This window comes from Aythya ferina, assembly GCF_964211825.1.
Source record: "Aythya ferina genome assembly, chromosome: 5".
Lineage (NCBI taxonomy): Eukaryota > Metazoa > Chordata > Aves > Anseriformes > Anatidae > Aythya > Aythya ferina.
In genome coordinates, this window is record NC_140301.1 from 40,946,484 (window position 1) to 40,965,368 (window position 18,885).

Consider the following 18,885-nt stretch of genomic DNA (forward strand, 5'->3'; position numbering starts at 1 on the left):
TAACAGTTAGGACCTAGTTTTAGATATTTTGTGAAGTTTTAGGAAAAAAAAAAAAAAAAGTCAGTGCCATAGTATATTTAGGCAAGGAAAGAATAGAAAAATGGTGGTTTGGGATTGAACCAAGGTTGTATATTCCCAAAGTAACACAGTGAGCCAAGAACAGATGCTCAAGGACGGACAGAAGGTGGGTGTATCAGTGTCCTAATAACCACATTCCTCACAACCTCCAGAATTCCCATTTCTGGAATTGCCTGAGACAGAAGTAGCAGTTCTGCAGTAGCTAAGTGTTTTTTTCTTCCATGCCTACAGCATGGTTAATATAAGAGTGTTCAACTGTAGCTACAACTTGCAGAAGTATTACAAATGACATCCAGCTGCTGCAAGGCACTCAGCATTCCCAAATGAAGGGCCAGCAAACTCCTACAGCAACCAGCTCCAACTACCTCGAACCCCTGGAGCTACTTCTGGATGCCAGCAGAGGTGCTCCACAGGCAGCATGGAGGTGCGTGCTATTGCAGATAAAACAGGCCTCAGGCTACTCACACAGAATGGATGGTTTTACTCTGAACTGCTCACAATGAGAAAACATTGTTAGTTTCCCCTCACGTGAAACTGACCTTTACAACAGCATCAAGAAAGCAGGTTTGTATGAAACTTACTAGTCCTAGAAGCTGAGGTTTAAAATTCATTAGAACTTCTCAAAGGTGCTTTTAAAGTCATATATGTTCAAAACAAAAGCACAGGCTGCAAACTTTACTTTGGCATTTTTGGTGCATGTGGCTTTTTTTCCTCTCTGTAATGCAGTGCTGGCCTGAGCACCCTCCACAGCCTGTTCTCACCTGACTTTACAGATCCAGCTTTGACCTGCTGAACTTGTTTGGGAAAGGTTTCACTTCATAGCCTCCGAATAACCTTGCCACCGGCTGCCCTTCCTCCGTGCAGAGGCCAGCCTTCCCGTGTCCCCCCTCCTCACTGCAGTGACATCGATCGAAACCCCAAACCCTGCACCCCAAAGCGGGCAACTCGCTGCCCGACTTCCCCGGTTCGGAGCCGGACGGGGTGAGCCGAAGGCCCTCGGGGGAGCGGAGGGGAGGCTGGCGGAGCCACCGCCTCGCCGGGGGCTGCTCCGGGGCTCCACGGCCCGCAACGCTGCGGCTGCGGAGGCCCGGCGGGGAGGCGAGGAGGTGTGCGGGGCCGCCAGGCGGCGGGGAGGCGCTGCGGGCAGCCCCCGGGGCACGGCGCGGCTCCGGGTGAGGGGCCGGGTTCCCACGCGAGCGCCCCGCTGGCCCGTTACCTGCGCGCTCCTCCCCCGCGGGCCCGCTCCCGGCGCCGCAGCCTCCACAACAAAGCCCCGGAGGGGGCGGGCGGGCTGGGAGAAGGAGGAGGAGGAGGAGGAATGCGGAGCAGAGCCGAGCGCGCCGCCCTCGGGAGCCGCGCAGTGGCGGAAAGGGCCGCGGGCGGGGCACAGCACGGCCCAGGCGAGGGGACTGGCTCGGGCTCGGGTTCGGGCAGGGCAAGAAGAAGCGGCCGGCGCCGCCTGCGGGCGGGAGAGGCGGTGCGGGGGTCTGCGGGGGGCCGGGAGCCTGCTGCCTGATTCCCCGTCACGGGAATGTAGGAGCTGGCGTCTTTCCCAGCCCCTGCTGGCCATGCACCGAGAGAAGTCGTTGTCTTCTTGGTGGGCTTGGCGCTGGAGTGCTGCCCAGGTGGGCTAGAAGCCGTATTTCTTAGCGGTAATGCACGTAGTGAGCGCACGCGGAGAAGAACGCGCTGCCAAGCCTACTGAGGAGAGTGTGGATCCACATGGACCGGCTTGGGAAGAGGCCATGTGAAAATGAGATTAAGTCTGGAAGTGCTTTAGGAAACCCGCACAATGGGAATGCTGTTCTTGGATTGGAGGGAGAGTGGGGAGGGAAACGTGCAATACATGAGAGACTTTCAGCAAGAGAATATAATGGTGTTGGGGTGACTAGATTTGTTTTACTGAATACTCTGAGACAGATTTACTAGTTTCCTAATAGCAGAGTTTATTTTCTAAGGATGTCATGTTATTCTGTCAATGCATCTGTATGAAAATGACATGCATTCTGAACGTTTCTAATTCTGAAGTTTCTAACTATTCTAAGCAAATTATTTTTTTAATGTAAAGCTTTGTGCTGCAATGAAACCTTGTGCAGAAAACAAATTTAACTAAACAGTTTCTTCACCATCGGATCAATTTCAAATTCTCTTTACCATTGAACTACTACGGAAAGTCCACCATAATACTAGATTTGCTGTTTGTATCAAAGGGAGCATTACACAGTGAGACCTATGTCCCTGGAACAAAAAAAGTAGTGATGTTTTGGCATCTGTTTTTTGATGATGAAGAACACTGGAGACCTGATGATCCTGCTATATTTATTGAGCAGCAGTCTCAAAGAGCAAAACCAAGGGAACTAATGCAAATGTTAATGAAACATTGAAGTTGAGATTTTAATTACTTAAAGGTCAGCACATTAGGAGTTTATTAATTTTAGGGAGTTATTCTGTATTCCCACAGCAATCCTCACTCTGCTCTTACATATACCAAAGAATTCAAGTTACTATTTATTTGCTGATGCATGCAAATTAAATAACTAAATACTAGACCCATTATTCCATTTTGCAGTTACAGACCCAGTATTTTCTCACTTTATTAACACTTCTGTGTATATTTTCTATGTTCTCACACTTTAGCAATAAAAAATTTTGCTTTTCTCTTATCTTTGCTCTAAATTATCAAAGGTTACATTTCATTTCAACCTTGGAATCTCTAGCCACTTCGCAAAACATGCATACGCTGCAAACTAATATATCAGAACAGTACTTCATGAGCAGACTTTATGACAAGACTTTTCCAAAGATGCTTTTAAAAAACTTTGACTTCTAAATATTAAGATGATTGCAATTCATTCTCAAAACAGGAAAACATGTTTAGAAAGGCTTGACAAATGATTCTCAGGTGACTGAGGAGGATGAAAGTACTGCAGTTTCAAAATATTATGCACAAAACCCACTTGTAAGTTTTTGAAGAATCCTTCCTTCTCAAAATATTCCTCAGTGTACAAATCATAGCTTTTTGGTTTGTATTAAAAATAATAATAATTAAAAAAAGGTTATTTCTCAGTGAATAAAATGGACAAATGGACAGTTAAATGACACAAATCCTGTTTCTAACAGTCTTTCATTATTTTGCTTCACTTATTTCTAGATTCTCTGTCTCAGTCTAGCATTAACCTTCGTATTTCCATCCAGCCAATCTGGAGAGCTGTGACCTGAGAACTCTCTCACACTATCTGAAATTGTCTCTGACTGTACTGCTTTCTGCCTTTATGAAATAGATACTGGTATTTTAATCTCAATGTAAAATACATTTTGTCTTTTACTTAATTTCCTCTTTTACTAGTTAATCTATTTGATTACTAGCCATTGATTAATCTATTTAATCTATGTTAGTTAATCTATTTGTTTGAATTCTAGCCATTGGAATGCTGGAATGCTATCTCTCTTATCTATCAACTGTAGGTATTTCCATCTTCACTTTTATAGTAATTATGTATGCCTTTCTTTACAATGGATTTTTTATTCAAAATTTTCCCTCTTTCTTGAGGAAAAGATGTAGTATTGTTAAAACAAAGCCAAATCTCTCTTTAAGGAACCTTTCCAGGAATGGAGGGTAAGGAAAACCACTATCTATTCTCTTCAGCTCTGCTGTGAGTCTGGGCCATCAAATGACGTGCTGTGAGACTTGAGTCTGGGCCATCAAATGACGACTTTAGTACTGTGCCTCTGGGGTGCCCAGGATTCACAGTGCCAAGGACTTTACCTTAAAGTCACTGGCTCAGTCGTTAAGTGAACATCTGGAAGCCTCACTCTTCCTAAACTAAAAATTTATGCAGACTGCAGACAGTAGTTAAATACCTATCTGAGGCATGAATAGAGTGTGTGAGAATACTGTTTGAACATATTAAACAGACCTAGCTTAATATGAATCATAAGGACTGGGAAAAAACTGTGTACGAACATTTGCCTTTAGTAGCTGTGCTGCAGGACTAAATATATGCAACTAGTTACAAATTATCTATGCTTTTAAGAGACTAGTATACACTGATGCCCTTCTAAGGTAACAGTAATCTGTTTTGTTTGTTCTCTAGGTGAGAGAAGTTAAAACATAACTATGTAAAAACTACCTTTATTTTCTGAAGAAGTGCCAGCAAATCTAGTCTCTTAGCTCTACTTCAAGATGTCCAAGATCACAAACAGTATTCGGAATCACTTTGAAGATCTGGTGAAGGATTTCTCACTCAAAATTGATATTCTTGTCTGCGTTAACACTGTAGATCTGTCAGCAAGAGAGCAAACAAATAAATAAATATCCCCAATTATTTAGGTGATTGGTTAAACAAGCAGTCAAGAACTTTATTCAAGAGCCATTCTCTTAAAATCCATATTCTCAACACTGATAAATGTTCCTTTGAAATCAACAGTAGCTCTGCTTTCTTCCAAAACTGACATAATCATACTTGTAAGTATCCTCTCACTGTTAGAAAAGGAGCAACATTAAGCTCAGACAAGGCTTTACTTGAGTTAATAAAAATCAGCAGTATTAGAGGCTGTGAAATATGTGCAAAAAAAGGAAATGGAGAAGAATGCGGGAAACCACAGTAGTACTCAGGGAGAAGACAGAAACTGGAGACATAAGGAAAAAATATTTACTACTAGATGTTGGCAACCCAGGGGGTTGACTAGTGGAACAGGGTCAGTGATACAACAGGAAAAGCAAAAGACCACCTGTGATACTGCATCTGCTTTTGGAGGCTCTGAATCCATAAAAACATCTAGGTATTGAGTTGCTGATTAAGTGAGTAAGCTGTAGTTTATTAACCTAAATGCTGTTATGAACCTGGCACTTAATATAATGTATCTCTGCCCTGAGACTAGATGTCCTTGGGTGCTTCACATCCATACAGGTAGCCTTTCTTCCCCTTTCATCGCATAGCCTTGCCCACACAGCCTCTGCAGAAGAGCCTTTGGCCCACGTCATCCCCTTGTTGTTCCCTGGCATCTTCTGGAAAAGTCCTGGTTGGCCTAAGCAAAAACAACGCTGGGGACTGCCCAAACCAGGACTGATTGTGTCCCAGTGCTGGAGCCCAAGCCATGTTTACTTTACCATGAGGAACAAGCGGGTCCACATAAGACCTGTAATAGCCACTCAAAAGACCTGGGTCCTGCAAACACTGAAGAGCTGGAAGCAAAGTCCAAAGGTTTTCAAAGTACAGTATGTTTCTGAAAGGCGGTGGGTGAAACAAATGGCTCTCCCGATCCCTCCTGGAAGTAGTGCCCGGGGGAACTTGTGGGCTTTCGCCGTGTAGAGGGCAGGACTGCAAGAAGCGTGTGCTGTAAAGCCCCCAAACGGGAGCGAAAGCCCAAGGTGTGTGGTGACAGGCCTTCCCCGTCAGTCCCCTGACAGAACACGACCGCTCTCCCCACCTCGGGGGATGCCGGCGCCTGCTGCCCCGCTCTGCGGGCTGGCAGCGGGTGGAGAGCCCGATCCCGGCCGCCACCAGCAGGAGCTGCGAGCCCAGCCCTGCCCTCCGCCCGCGGGCTGCCGAAGGCCGCAGCGCGGGGCTCGGCCCTGCCCTGCCCCGCCGCGGTTCCCCCGCCGATAACCGCGGCTCCCCCCCCCCGGCGATAACGGCGGCCCACGCCTCCCCCCGGCTCTGCCCCCTCCCGCCCCGCGCCATCTCGGCCCCGGCTCAGCAGCCGCTCTCCGGCCGCCCGTGCCCGCCCCGCGGCTCAGCATGGCTCGGCAGCCCGCGGGCTTTCTTCAGGAGGCCTCTCACCAAATCGCCGCCGGAGGCTCGGCGGGTAAGTGGCCACTTCCCTCCCGCGGGCCCTCCGCTCTTCCCGCCCCGCACCGGAGCCCCGCGGGCTGCGGCGAGGCCGCTGCCGCCGTCCCGTTGCTCTCCTCAGGCGAAGGAGCGGCGGGGACCGGCCCCGCTCGGCGGCGGCTCCTCCCCCGGCGGGCGGCCCCGGGGGGTCCCGGGGCAGGGGGGCAGCGTTGCGAGGCCGCTGCTGCGACTCCTGCGAGTGTGCCGGCCCCCCCTGCCCGGGGGCGGGCATCCCCCGGGGCTCTGTGTATCGTCCCGGAGCACACCCCGCGGCCCCTCGGGCGATAAGGCTGGCGGGCGAGTCCCGTTAAACCGCAGCAGCCTCCGGTGGCCCCCCGCGTACTCCGGTGGGGGGTTCCGCCGTGGGCTGCAAGCCACGCGTGTCGAAACCACGTACTTCTGTCTGTCTGTGCCCAACGACGGCTCTGCTGGTTCAGTTTCTTGTTTCCCCTAAGTAAGAAGCAACCTAAAATATTGACGCGAGCCTACAGCGTGGCAAATGTTTGCACAACGGCTCGCTGTTGCAGGGTATGTTTGTAAATCCCGCTGGCATTTCAGCTATGCAGTGTGTTTTTAATTGTTCTTTAGTGTCTCTTTCGGGGTCAAGGTGCTGTTTTGCCATGTAGTGTTTTATGTGAAGGAGGACAGCTGTGCTTTATGTAACACTCTGGTTAACGTGTGAGTAGGTGCTCCCTTCCCTCTAATTCCCTGGCTCCCACTAAACCCACTCCTGTGGGCTCCTGCCCCCAACACGCAGTTGTGTGCTTCCTCTGTGTGCTCCTGACTCTGCATAGCCTTTGTTTTCAGCCCTCTGCTTTGGCGCAGAGAGGCATCACACCAGAAACAGAGAGGTCTGCTGTCTGGGCCCTGCCAGCATACTGGATTTACATAGCTCTAAAAATCCTAAAGCATTTTTAGGTTCAGCTCAGTACCATCCTGCTCTTCCCTTAGAAGAGAAAAGAAGGGTTTAATCTGCACCAGCCCCTTAAAGTCCATTTGTATCTGGAGAGATAGCGAGATGTTTTGCCAGCAGATGTTCTGCAAGATGACAGATTTCTCTGCCCATAGCTGAGGGTCTGTACGTTACTGATTCAGACTGATCTAACTCAGTATCTGTCCGTCTTCTGAAGGCAGCCTGCTTTCTTTACAGGCACTGTTCTTTGTTCACAGAGGTACAGGCACTTTGTCTAACATACTGCAAGGAAAACTGTCACTGAGATGAAGGCAGAGTCCTACAGAAGGATTAGAATTGGAAAACAGAGGGTGATGTAGGGAACAGAGAGGATGAAAACTGCTTGCACTTACCTGGTAGGCTTAAATGCTAAAGTGACAGCATTTTCCTTTCAAGGAGACAGCTAAGCTGCACCTAACATATTTTATTTATTTATTTATTTAAGTATAATAAGGAAAGCTTATTGTATCTAATCCAGAGATATGCAGTTAAGGTGCTTGCATCCTTTTGCTTAGTCTCCAGTCAGGCAGGTTCCTTAACTCTATCACTAACCTTAAATCCGTCCAGAGATCTCTACTCATTGATTTTGAAATAAACAAGGACTGTTCCTTACATCTTAACAATAACATCATGTCTGAGGGATTGGTAAGCCTATGGCTTAAACTGAGAGTTTTAAGGTATTGGAGGGAAGTGGATCAAACTTGAAAATTAACTTTCTTGGCACATGCTTAGAAGGTTGGTGGTGTATTTTGTGATTTAAAGATAAGACAGATGAGGAAGGCCATAGCTTTGAGGTCTTCAGGCCAATGGTTAAATTTCAGATTTGTGTAGATCCACCATGGAGAAAGTGAAAGCAGAAATGAAATGCTGGAGGGCATGAGTTGCTGACAGTGTACTTAGTATTTTACCCTTATAAGGAATTTGGTTGCCTGAACTTAGTTTTCCAGTATCTCTTTTAGACACCTTACATTGCTTTTGGCTGCCTTTGCAGAAGGACATAGGGCTCTTGTAGGGCTTTTTTCATGTTTACTAGCCTTGTGTGAATGTCACAGATATCTTAGACTGTATCACAGAGTGGTATTTAGTAGGAAACTGAAAAAAAAATGTATATGATGGTGAATTGATGAATATATTTTTAAGAAGTTCTGATAGTCATAACTCACACAGTTCAGAAAAAAAAAAAAAAAAAAAAAAAGGTAGGAAGCTGTAAGAAAGCTGCCATAATTCAGTGTCTTAGTCAAAACAGTGATAGAAAAGTAGCCAGGTAGTCAGGGAATGAATTGTACAGCAGAGTAGGTGTAATGAAGGGTCAGAAATACTGTCTGCATAGGTAAAATGAGACATTATTTAGCATCTGCATGTCTGATGCAAAAGGATCTGATAAGAAGTGATTCTGCTAGGTCGAGTGGAAAATGATTACAGATAAGCCTAAGCTGTCAGAACAGGAAGAAAGGGATTTTTGAAGCTTTATGGAAGATGACGGGACTTGTTCATGTACTTAATAAAGAGAGGGGAAGGGGAAAAAGAAATTAAGCGTGACCCCTAGTCAACAAGACTGATAAAATAGAAGATACTAGCATGCTGAAGTAAGGAGAAATTAAAGTATTCAGTGTTGAAAAAGAAAAGATTTAAACATACTGTTGGCTGACTGAGGCATTTCTAAGTTAAAGATAAACTTGAGTGGTGCTCTGATATTACTGAACTGTAGACCTCAGGCATGATGGGATCTCAGGCCTACTTCATGTCCGTGGCAGGGGGGGCATCTGCTTCTGGGTGGCTCACAGCCTGACTTCATATCAAGTTGAAAGCTCTGCTTCCCGAGGGTGAACTCAATCTCAAGTACGAAGTCAGTCTTGGCATATTTTTTCCTGTTGGCATTTCAGTGTGCTCCCATTTTCAGATTCCTGAGTGGAGGTCAATACTATAACTGAAAATACTTGATTTTGTTTGGGTGCCTTGGTGTATAATTGCAGTGAGGAACAGGAGTTTGAGTGAAATGGAACTGGGGCCCTTTGTTAAGTATGGTCCCTTCCAGTACAGTGAGCTGATGGCATGCTCCTTTTCTCTAGTGGTTAATTAGTACACTGAGGCATGTGTGGCACGTACAGCAAAAATTAAACAAAACAAAATCTGTAAACTGTAAATCTCATTGCGAAAAGAAGAACATAGGAATCTGTAACTGCAGGACTGCTATAGATCTAGGAAACCTAAAGGCTATTTTAGCAGCTGAGTCAATGAAGGGTTAAAGTCACAGAAGAATAATTTTTCTAATTCATAAGGACCAGAAAAACATTTTATTTATTTATTTATTTATTTATTTTCTGCCAGCGTGGAAAAGGCAGAAATTTAAGAAATATAGTAGTGTTGCATGCAAAGTCAATGGAAATTTCTTTCCAGAGAAAGAGGAATTGAATACTGCAAGTTACGTTGTGTGATACCTGGGTAGATTTGCCATGACATGCTGGGAACTGTCCCTTGAGTCAGTTTGAATGATGAAGTGCAAATGTCATCTCAAACAACTGCACAGATGACCCTTGGCTAAGTGAAGTAGCTGAATTTGGTTACCTGGAAGGTTATAGGATGCTGCTGCTTGGTATAGATGTGTATTTAATAATAGTAATAAAGGCTGCAGAAGGAAACAGTTAGCTAAAACCATAGGTAACATAAGTAGAAAGTAAATGTAAATGAGATTTTACGTTCACTTCTTTTGTTCCCATACACTTTCAAATAAATAAGATAAACGTCTTTAATACTGAAGTTAAAATGTTGAAGGGTTTATTTATTGTGATAAATACAAAGTGATAAATACAAAGGTGATAAATACAAAGATAACATGTCTGTCAAATCTGCAATATTGACTGGATCTTTAAGTACTTGTTTTGCTGTAATTCAGCATGCTTCTTTTGCTACTTCCATGTAATAAATTATCATGAGCTATTGGCTTTCTGTTATTGTGAGATGAATATGCAAAAGTATGTATAAAATGAGGTTTGGTTGGTTGCTTTTTAAAGAAAAACATTTACTTGCTGTGTAAGAACAACTGGAGCTGGTCTTTTTTTCTCGTTCTCCTTATTTTCATGAAACAGCAGGATTTCTGCCTGTCTAGACCTCTCGGCTTTGATTTTTTTTGGAAAGAGTTAGGTTTCCAGCTGCATTGAAATCTAATAGGATTTGGGAGTCTAATTCTCTTAAGCTCCTTTGAAAGTCCAAACCTTTTCTTTTGAGAGGTGTTTTATTTCAGGAGTAGACAAAGTTGATTATCCTGGATTGCAGCAACCCCTTTGAACCAGATCTACAAGCAGGAAAGCCAATCATCAGAGTAAGAGTGTTGGATGCAAATATAATATTAAAAGCAGTGTTTGGTCCTCCTATCACTAGAGGCATTAGGCAGACAAAAATCACTGCAAGGTATGCCAGCCAGCATAAGCTGTGAAACAACTTAAGTAATAGTTGTACAGGAAACACTTTCAAACAGCTGGAAAATCAGCTATTTTTATTATTTTTTTATTATTTTTATTATTATTATTTTTTTTTTTTTTTCCCCAAGGTGTTTAACTAATTTATTTTGCTGACATTTTTCTGGAAACTAAAGTTAGGGTAACTGTTCAGTGTTTTCCTAACTGCTCTTTTTCTTGCGTTTAAGCCAGGCATTCACATGGTATTTAAAATAATCACTTAATACTCAGCAGTAGTTTCAACTATCTAAGTTTATAGCTGAAACTATTAAATATCTCAATGTGAAACCATAATGTTTTAAAGTGATCAAACTTTGCTGTTTCTGAAGTCTCTTAAGACTGAAATATCTGAGACTACAGTTCATTGTCTTTCACCACCTGCACTGAACTGGCTGGCATTTTGGACATCAACAAAAACTGTTTGTATTAACAAACTGAGGGCGGGAAGCAGTCAAATAGTACTAGTTTCAAGGAAACATCTTACAAGCTAAATTATTCCCAAATAATGCACTTGTAAATGCACCAGTAAAGCCAATTTTCTCAGCTAGGCTGAGAAGTTGGTAGCATTCTACCTGATGCTGGACTTAGTGTTTTTGAGAAGACTTAGTGTTTTGCTTGGTTGGCAATGTGGTAAGGAGAATTTTGGGTGAAAAGAAGACTAAAAGAAGGTTAAGGGTTTGTAAGCTTAATACCTACATGCAATAAACCAGTGCACAGAGCAGCTAGCTGGAAGTATGCAGAACGCCAGGAACAAAGCAACTGCAGTCACTATGTGAGCATTCCCCAGTGGAAAGTTTTAGAGTATCTCTCCATCCACGGCAGCATATCAAACATTATTTATTTCTGTAAGTAACATTTTCAGCTTCTGAACCTCTCCCCTTCAGCTCACAAATAGTAGAAAATTCACCCCTGACTCTGAAAGACAGATCGGACCATTTGCTTTTTGTGCATCTTCCTTATTTAAAGGTGTTTTGGGGTTGCTTCAGAAAACCTTATTTAATTTTAGTGAAAACTAATGAAATTCACATGGGCTATCATACACTATACTGAAACTTTTCAGACAGTTAAGTAATTTGAAGAAACAATATTCTTGCAAGATAGTTAAAATAAAACAAATGAAAACCTCTATATGTCATGTATCGGGTGAACAGATGTTATTGGATCAGTTCAAAGCAGTGCTTTAACAAGCTATGAAAATCCTGTCTGGAACTACTAAATATTTTTCTAGGTGTTCATTTTTTCAATGTAATAGCTTTTGTATGGGGATTAAGATATGAAGATGTAATTTTTAAGTACATGTTTATACAACAGCGATGAAAACTAAAGAGCTATAAGACTTCATAACTTTTGTCTTGACACCTGCTGTATGCTTATTACTTCCTGTGGAAGCTGGGACCTTGAAATGAATATTACTATTTTATTTTATTTTATTTTATTTTATTTTATTTTATTTTATTTTATTTTATTTTATTTTATTTTATTTTATTTTATTTTATTTTATTTTATTTTATTTTATTTTATTTTATTTTATTTTATTTTAGTCTGTGGAACCAGGAATTGCTCATAACAAACTTATTTTTTGAACCTGGGGATTAATTTTCAAACTAAGCTAGTGTTGCTTTGTTTCAGTGTTGGTTTGAATGGATAAAAGGAAAGTAAATAGAAGCATCCTGCAGCCAGAACTCATCAGTACCATTCTGTCTTTGTTCCAAGAGAAAATCTGGGGAATGTAGTTGGCATCCTACTCAATGGTGACAAAACATACTAAGCACAAAATGACTGTGCAATAGACATTTATCATTAAGATTTTATACACATAAGCCTGAGGGTTTTGAGAAACGTTATGTATTTTCTACTGTTATGTTCTACTAAGAGTTTTTTTTTTTCTCCAAAAAATAAATCAAAACAAACAAACAAACAAAAACCACAAAAAGCCCCAAAATTTAGTAATCGTGGTGACCTATAATTATTTGCTCTGTTACCCACAAGGTGGCAGTGTAAGACTACAATAAAATGCTCAATGTGTGCCAGATAAGTGAGAAAGGACGTTGAAGCTGTTACAGGTTAGGACACGGGAATTTGGATGACAATTCGAGAAAGCAAAGCTAAAAGACATAAAACAAATCACCATCAATAAATACTGGTTTCATATATGTGCTGCAAAAACTGAATTTGACTTTCCATAAGGCTACAGAATTGTAAACAGAAATCTGCAGAAGATTGTAAACAAACTTATATCACTGTTAAAGGGAAAAGGGTGGTGCTAAGGCAAAGGTACCACACAGAAGTCAGAAAACCTGGGATGAACTTCGGGCCCAATGGAATCAATATACAGCTAGCTACCGATTTCCATGGAAAGGAAATCCTGTTGATTGTTTTAGGAAAGCCTGTTGATTATTTTAATTTTACCATGGATTTCATAAACAAAGTTAATACCAGGTGTTAAAGGCTGCTGTAAGCATGTGATAATTTCTTTCAAGTATTAATAGGAATGTAACCTACAGCAAAGCATAAAAACTTGCCAATATATATATATATATATTTAAGAAAAAACTCAGAATATTTTATTGCAAACAATGTTGGACAAATTAGCCAGATTTCCAAGTTAGAGTATTATAGAATAGCAAGTATTATGTATGTAAAATCAAATATGTAGGTTAAACTAGTAATGACATCATAATTGAACTATGATGACATTATTATATTATGACATATGATATTATGTCATCAAAATTAAATTATGATGTCTATTTTAATGTTTATAGGCAAAAGAATCCATTGTCTGCAAAAGCAGTTCTGAGAAGTGTGTCCTTTGATAGCAACCTATGTGGTTCTGTTGAAGTGTTCTAGAAAGGAAAATGAAAACTGATTGTGATTATTTCTGTGTAGGGATTTTTGCCCATTAAGTGATATTAGAAGTTTTCCCTTAACCGTACCTCAGTTTCTGTGGTATTCCCTTCGATGTCCTTACGTTTGCAATCATCCATTCTTATGCTATTTACATTTCTATTTCAAACTAGCACAAGTTTGATAAGACCCACAAAATCATACCACTGAAAGTAGAAGAACTCATCAGTTGCTGCTGGCCTGACTGTCAAAATTTGCTCTGATAATTTGTTTTCTTATTAACCTAAATGCCTCAGACCGATCTAAATACCATGATTAAGGTTGGTATGAATTAAAAGTGCTGAAAAAAGTGAAGATGATTAGGATGTGAAAAAACAAACAAACAAACAAAACCTCAGATAGTAATGTGACTGCTAGAATCTGGAAGTCTTGAAAGTCAATCATGCAATGGACTGGCAGAACTGACATTGCTTCCATTATAGGAATACCTCTAAGTATTTTCCTGTAGCTGCATCATGGTCAGAGAAAGCCTTATGTCTGTTCTGCTTCAACCAGAGATGAAAATGTATGATTCTGATAGTTGGCTGGGTTTGTAGTGGGTTTTATAGTCAGAAGCTCTCACTCTTTGATGCTTAATTATCATTTGTACAAGATAAATGTTAAACTTAAGTCATTATAAAATAGTTTCTGTATTACTACAGGTAGTTTCTGTACTACAGGTTCTGCAGTTCACATCAACCGCTTTTGTTGTGGAAGATGAAAGGTAAATAGTTGCAGGAAAAGCACCTGTTGTTTTTTCCTGCAGCAAGTCTTGTCCTGAGGACTCATTGCATTTTAAATATGATATCACTAACAGCTGGAACACCTAAGGCTGAACTGCCTATAGTAGTGATTTCCCGATGGGAGAATACTGTTATATCTGAGAGGGTCTGAAGTTTGTTGAGAAACTATACACGTGTTGCTCCCAACCCATACAATAAATAGGAAAGGAAACATGGGAGTAGTTGTCCTTTAGATCAGCTTTCCAGTCAGTAAACTACACCATTAACAGCTGCTTTCCCCGCCCCCCCCCCGCCATCCCTAGTATTGTCGGACATGCATAATAGTGCAAACAAGAGCTGTTGCGTTGTTCATGCTTCACATCCTAAACTCTGCATCCAGCACTCTTTTTAGGCTTCTGTGATCATATTCTAGGTAGCGTCCATTTCTCCTAGATGTTCTAGTTCACCCTTGGAACAGCTTCTCCTTGAGAAGAGTTACCTATCAAAAAATAAAGTGATTGGCAGTATTTGGAGAGGAAAATAATTTTCAAAGAACCTGAGAGCTCTGAGAGTCCTCAGAGTCCTGCTCTTCACTCTCATTTTGTGATCTGTAGCTACAGAGCCAAAGCAATTACTGTTTCAAGGTAGTATTGTGTTGTATGGATGACTGCTCGATTCTCTTCTCTGAAATGGGACTGGGATTTAGAATGGGGTTAGGGCTGCTGGATTAACAAGGGGAGCCATGGCAGATTTACTTATTTTGCCTGTTAGTAAAAAAATTTAAATAGTAAACATGGAATGCTAGGTGGTTACTAAGATGGTTTGGTCTTTGCTTAAAACAGCTTTTACTGTGTTTTTATTATTTATTTATTTATTTATTTTTCCCTAAACAGCGAAGAAAATAACTATCAAGATGCAGTACGTTTTATGTGGCATATTCTTCCTTAGTGTAAAGTGTGATGATGGATATCCTAGATGACAAAAAGAAACAAATCAACCCCTTTTCCTGATTTGTCATCCAGGTTTTCTCCTTTCTGCAAAATTATACTTCTTAATAAAAGAAGAAATATAACATTATTGATTAGACATTTCTAAAGAGAAGGAAGAAAGCATATGGGCTGTCTTTCTGCAAATATTAAACAATGAATACTGTTAGAGACTAGACTAAATGGAAAAAAAAAAAGTCTTATTTAAAGTATGAAACTCATCTAGGTTAATGTCCATAAAGTTTAGATTAGTTCAGACTTTTCTTATTAGAATAAATGTTTCCTTTTTAAAAAGCATGATAATCATAATCAAGACTAAATTTGTTCTGTTATTTATTTTCAAAATGATTGTACATGTTTAGCAGACTTTTGATTTAAATCCCTAGGGATATATTGGAGACAGATGTTTAGATGACCTCATGTTTAAAGTAAAGTTATATTTGGACACTAGATTAAATTTTCCTTAAAATCTTTCCTTATATGATAGACTGTGGAAGGGTGCAGAAAGTATTGAATAATTTATGTTGAAAAGATACTATTTTATTTTTGAAAATAAGTTATTAGAGTTCAGTAGATTTTATTTCAGGGGACCCTCAAAACAAAATGTCTGATTAGGAAACAGCATATTTACAAATGAAAATATTGTTTCTGGTTGGAGAGCTAAATGGGAAACAGACTTTTTTTTTTTTTAAACTTCCTTGAATTCAAATATAAATTTACCATGTCATTTATACTTTCCACCATAGCTTTCTAAAGACTACATTAGAGTTTGTTCAGTCTTCAACTCATTGTACTTTATAATAGGACATAACAGTAGCTAGCATTTTTAGTGCTTTCTGGTTTTGAATGGCTAAGGAATAGTTTCAATCCAACTTTAGTTAGTGTCATTGTGTTGGTGGCTATGATGGTTCCAGAAGTTACACTGAACAACATTTTGGAAAAAACTCTTCAATATTTCATCAAGTCATAATTATCAAAATTGGCCTGTTGAAAATATATTGATTGACAGATAAAAATAAGTCTCTTCAGTCTCTTGAAGTTTATAGGCAACACTTGCTGTTAATGCATTTGGTTAGATAAACAAGTTACTGAGCTGCTGGAATTCTGCCCTTTGTAGTAATAACTTAAGTATTGTACTAATAGATGTATAGCTATTCTTGCCACTGCTGAATATTTTTCTTCCTAATTACAACTTTACTGGCAAAATCTACTCTTCTCTGTAGCCTGATGCAAAGGTTGCACTAAACCATTAATTGGAGGCTTGGCACTTGGACTGCAAAATACCTTTCACTCAGATACTATGTGAGCATTTCTGTGGGGCAGCCTTTTTTATTATTTTCAGTTATTTGGGTTGATTAAGATGGTGGATGTAGCCAGCAGAGCTGGAAATCTGTTTTGTACTGAGTGAATCTTGTTAAATTCAGGCAGCAGGTGAAGCATTTTTCACTGTTTTCATTGAGTTAGAACTGGAGTAGTCCTCTCCTGGATAAAACAAATTTTATTGCGGTACTTGGAGGCTCTTCTTTCTTGTAAGAATGGATATTGGGTGAACACTGGGATAAAAGACATATGTCTACTTCACAAAGGGAGTGGAAGGAGGAGACCTCATCCTGTTCCTGAAAAATGAGGTTTCATTCTGTCTTGTCTTTCTAGGGCTCATTGCTAGTAGGTGAATGCAGATGGAGAAAGGTACATCAGGCATGGGCAATAACTGTTTCGCACAGCATGGATCTAATTAAAGCCTACTGAAGGAATGTTGGTACCCATGTGATGCCATTACTGTAAGCAAATATTATTTTGTTTATCTTCTTCTTCCTGAATCAAGATTTGGGCTTTAGCTTCTAACTCTGGAAATAATAGCAAACATTCTTCTAAAAATCAATGAAAACCAACTGTTTTGCATAAAAACCAAAATGGCATCTGATATTTCACACATGAACTAAAAGAAAATATTACCCGTTTTTGAAGTGGTATATAAACAGAACTCCTTTTCTATATCAGTAGGCATAAGAATTCAAGCTTTGTTTATTAATTTGGAAAATCTGTAAAATGTATAATTTACTGTGTATTTGAACTTCTTGGTATCATTTCCTCTGTAAGAGTGTGCTTACCTGGAATATTTCTGGCAGCTAAAGAATAAACAGCAGGATCACAAGCAAAAAGGAAATCAATAGGGAAAAATAAATTCATGTAAAATTAAAGTTTATACAAACACAGGTATCTTCTGCAGACTTTTGAAAAGCAAGAAGTGGCAATAAAATTGGAGCAGGTGGTCCTTAAACATCCACTAAAAATGTCACTTGTCAAAATTCTTGGAACAAAAATAACGGGCAGCATAGAATGAACTTCTAAACATTTTCTGGATAAGCTACTTTTACAGCATTTTGGTTATATATTGTCCACAAATAGATTTTCTACATTTAGAAATGTTCTTTAAAGGCATTACAGGAACATTGATCAGTTTATACTTGCCCTAAACTTTTAAAATGAACTAGTCGTTTGCTTGGTCTTGCAGAGTCAATGCTTGGAATTAGGTTGAATACCTTGGGCAACAACTCCTGTGCTTGTGTAGTATGATCCCACCTTTCATTATATGATAGCCCTTTCCTTTTTCTCCATATCAATCTATAATTTGTTCAATAAATAGAATTGAGTATTTTCACTGAAGATTTCAGGTGGTGTGCAGAGATGTGTAGGAATCATGGTTCCTCAAGATGGGCACCTGCAAGTAAATTAGACATGTTCACTGACATGCTGTGAATGTCTTGTGCAACCTGTAGAGAAGCCTGGACATAGTCCTGGAGGGAGGATAGGGAAATAACTGCCTTAATTGTGCTTTTTTTTTTTTTTTTTTTTTTTCTCTTTTCTTCTCGTTTGTAGTCCTTTTTGTCCTTATCTATGCATCTTCCAACTGTTTTTAAGAACAGAGGGGACCCTAAAGACAGCATGCTACTCCGCTATTTGGACTGAGCCACGTACATTTTGTGCACAGAATGACAGTAACATCCTTCAGGGAGAAACACTGCAGTCAAGTAGAGATGGTATATCAATTGTTGCAAGCTCAGTCTTAAACTGGTCTTTTTCTGTTCAGTCTTAATCCTTGTTTCCTACATTTTAATTCATGTTTGTAACTGCACCTAGAACCTTAATTGCAAAACCTGTGAAGAACTGAAGAATTCTGATGGGAGAGTCAGCTGTGTTTAATAAATCCCCTTTTCAGGGGGACATCACTAGGGCTGGAACTGTATTTAGTTCAACTGGAATAAGGATAGCTTGCTTTGTCTTTATTTTGACTACAAACTCTGTAGTTAGGAAATTAAATTCAGACAGAGGAATAAATCATTGTATTGCATTTTGTATTATAGTTGAACTGTTTGTAAAACTTGAACATATTTTATATTTATGTTTGCTAATTGTTTTGTAAACCCTTCAGTATTCAGGTTTGTAATATAAATAGTTTTGACTAAGGGCAAGATTTAGACTGCCTGCACTCTGCCTAAGCAAAAATTGGGCGCCTGCGGCTTGTGGAACAATTCAGAACAGACCTAGGAGATTCATGAGACCAGGGAAAGACTTGGGACCTCCTTAGGCTTAGCCTGTAGCCCAGGAAACTGAGGAACTGAGAAAGTCCTTCTATCCTTGAGTCTTTTTTACTGGGCTGCAGATCTGGGTTCATTCTCGCTCCTTTTGGGGTCTTTGAGTCTTGTTTTTACATGGTGGTGCACGCTCAATAGGAGAGTAGCTGTATATGCAGTGGCCCTGGTGGTGAGTGAAGTCCTCTGAAAAAAGAAATGATGGACTTAATTTTAAGCTGAGGAGAACCTTAGGCATAACTGTCCTGATTCCTGGGCCCTGATACATTAACTTTTTGTGTGTACTTTCAGGGGAACTGGCACTCCTTGCTTAGTTCTAAGGGTATGCAGGTGCCTAAACCATGAGACTGATCAGTATTTAAATTCCTTTGAAATCAATGGA

The 18,885-nt window shown here is 40.4% G+C and overlaps 2 protein-coding genes across 6 annotated transcripts in view; one reads left to right on the forward strand and one right to left on the reverse strand.

Annotated features, from left to right (window-relative positions):
• MIPOL1 (mirror-image polydactyly 1) overlaps nt 1-5,571 on the reverse strand; it is a 205,431-nt gene extending 199,860 nt beyond the window's left edge. The window contains exon 1 of the mRNA XM_084521480.1: nt 4,209-5,571. The gene's annotated coding sequence lies outside the window, so the exon portion shown is untranslated. The remainder of the gene's footprint in view (nt 1-4,208) is intronic.
• A 168-nt stretch (nt 5,572-5,739) lies between these two features.
• Nucleotides 5,740-18,885, forward strand: part of SLC25A21 (solute carrier family 25 member 21) — a 250,378-nt gene continuing 237,232 nt past the window's right edge. Inside the window, exons 1-2 of one of the 5 annotated variants that reach the window (XM_084521696.1) lie at nt 5,748-5,886; nt 16,564-16,691. Coding sequence is in view for 1 of the 5 variants with exons in the window: in XM_084521693.1 (XP_084377819.1) it covers nt 5,820-5,886 (67 nt within the window). In the remaining 4 variants the exon portion in view is untranslated. Of the gene's footprint in view, nt 5,887-16,563; nt 16,692-18,885 lie in introns of all 5 variants that reach the window. The other 4 variants (XM_084521693.1, XM_084521697.1, XM_084521698.1 and 1 more) reach the window with 4 other exon arrangements.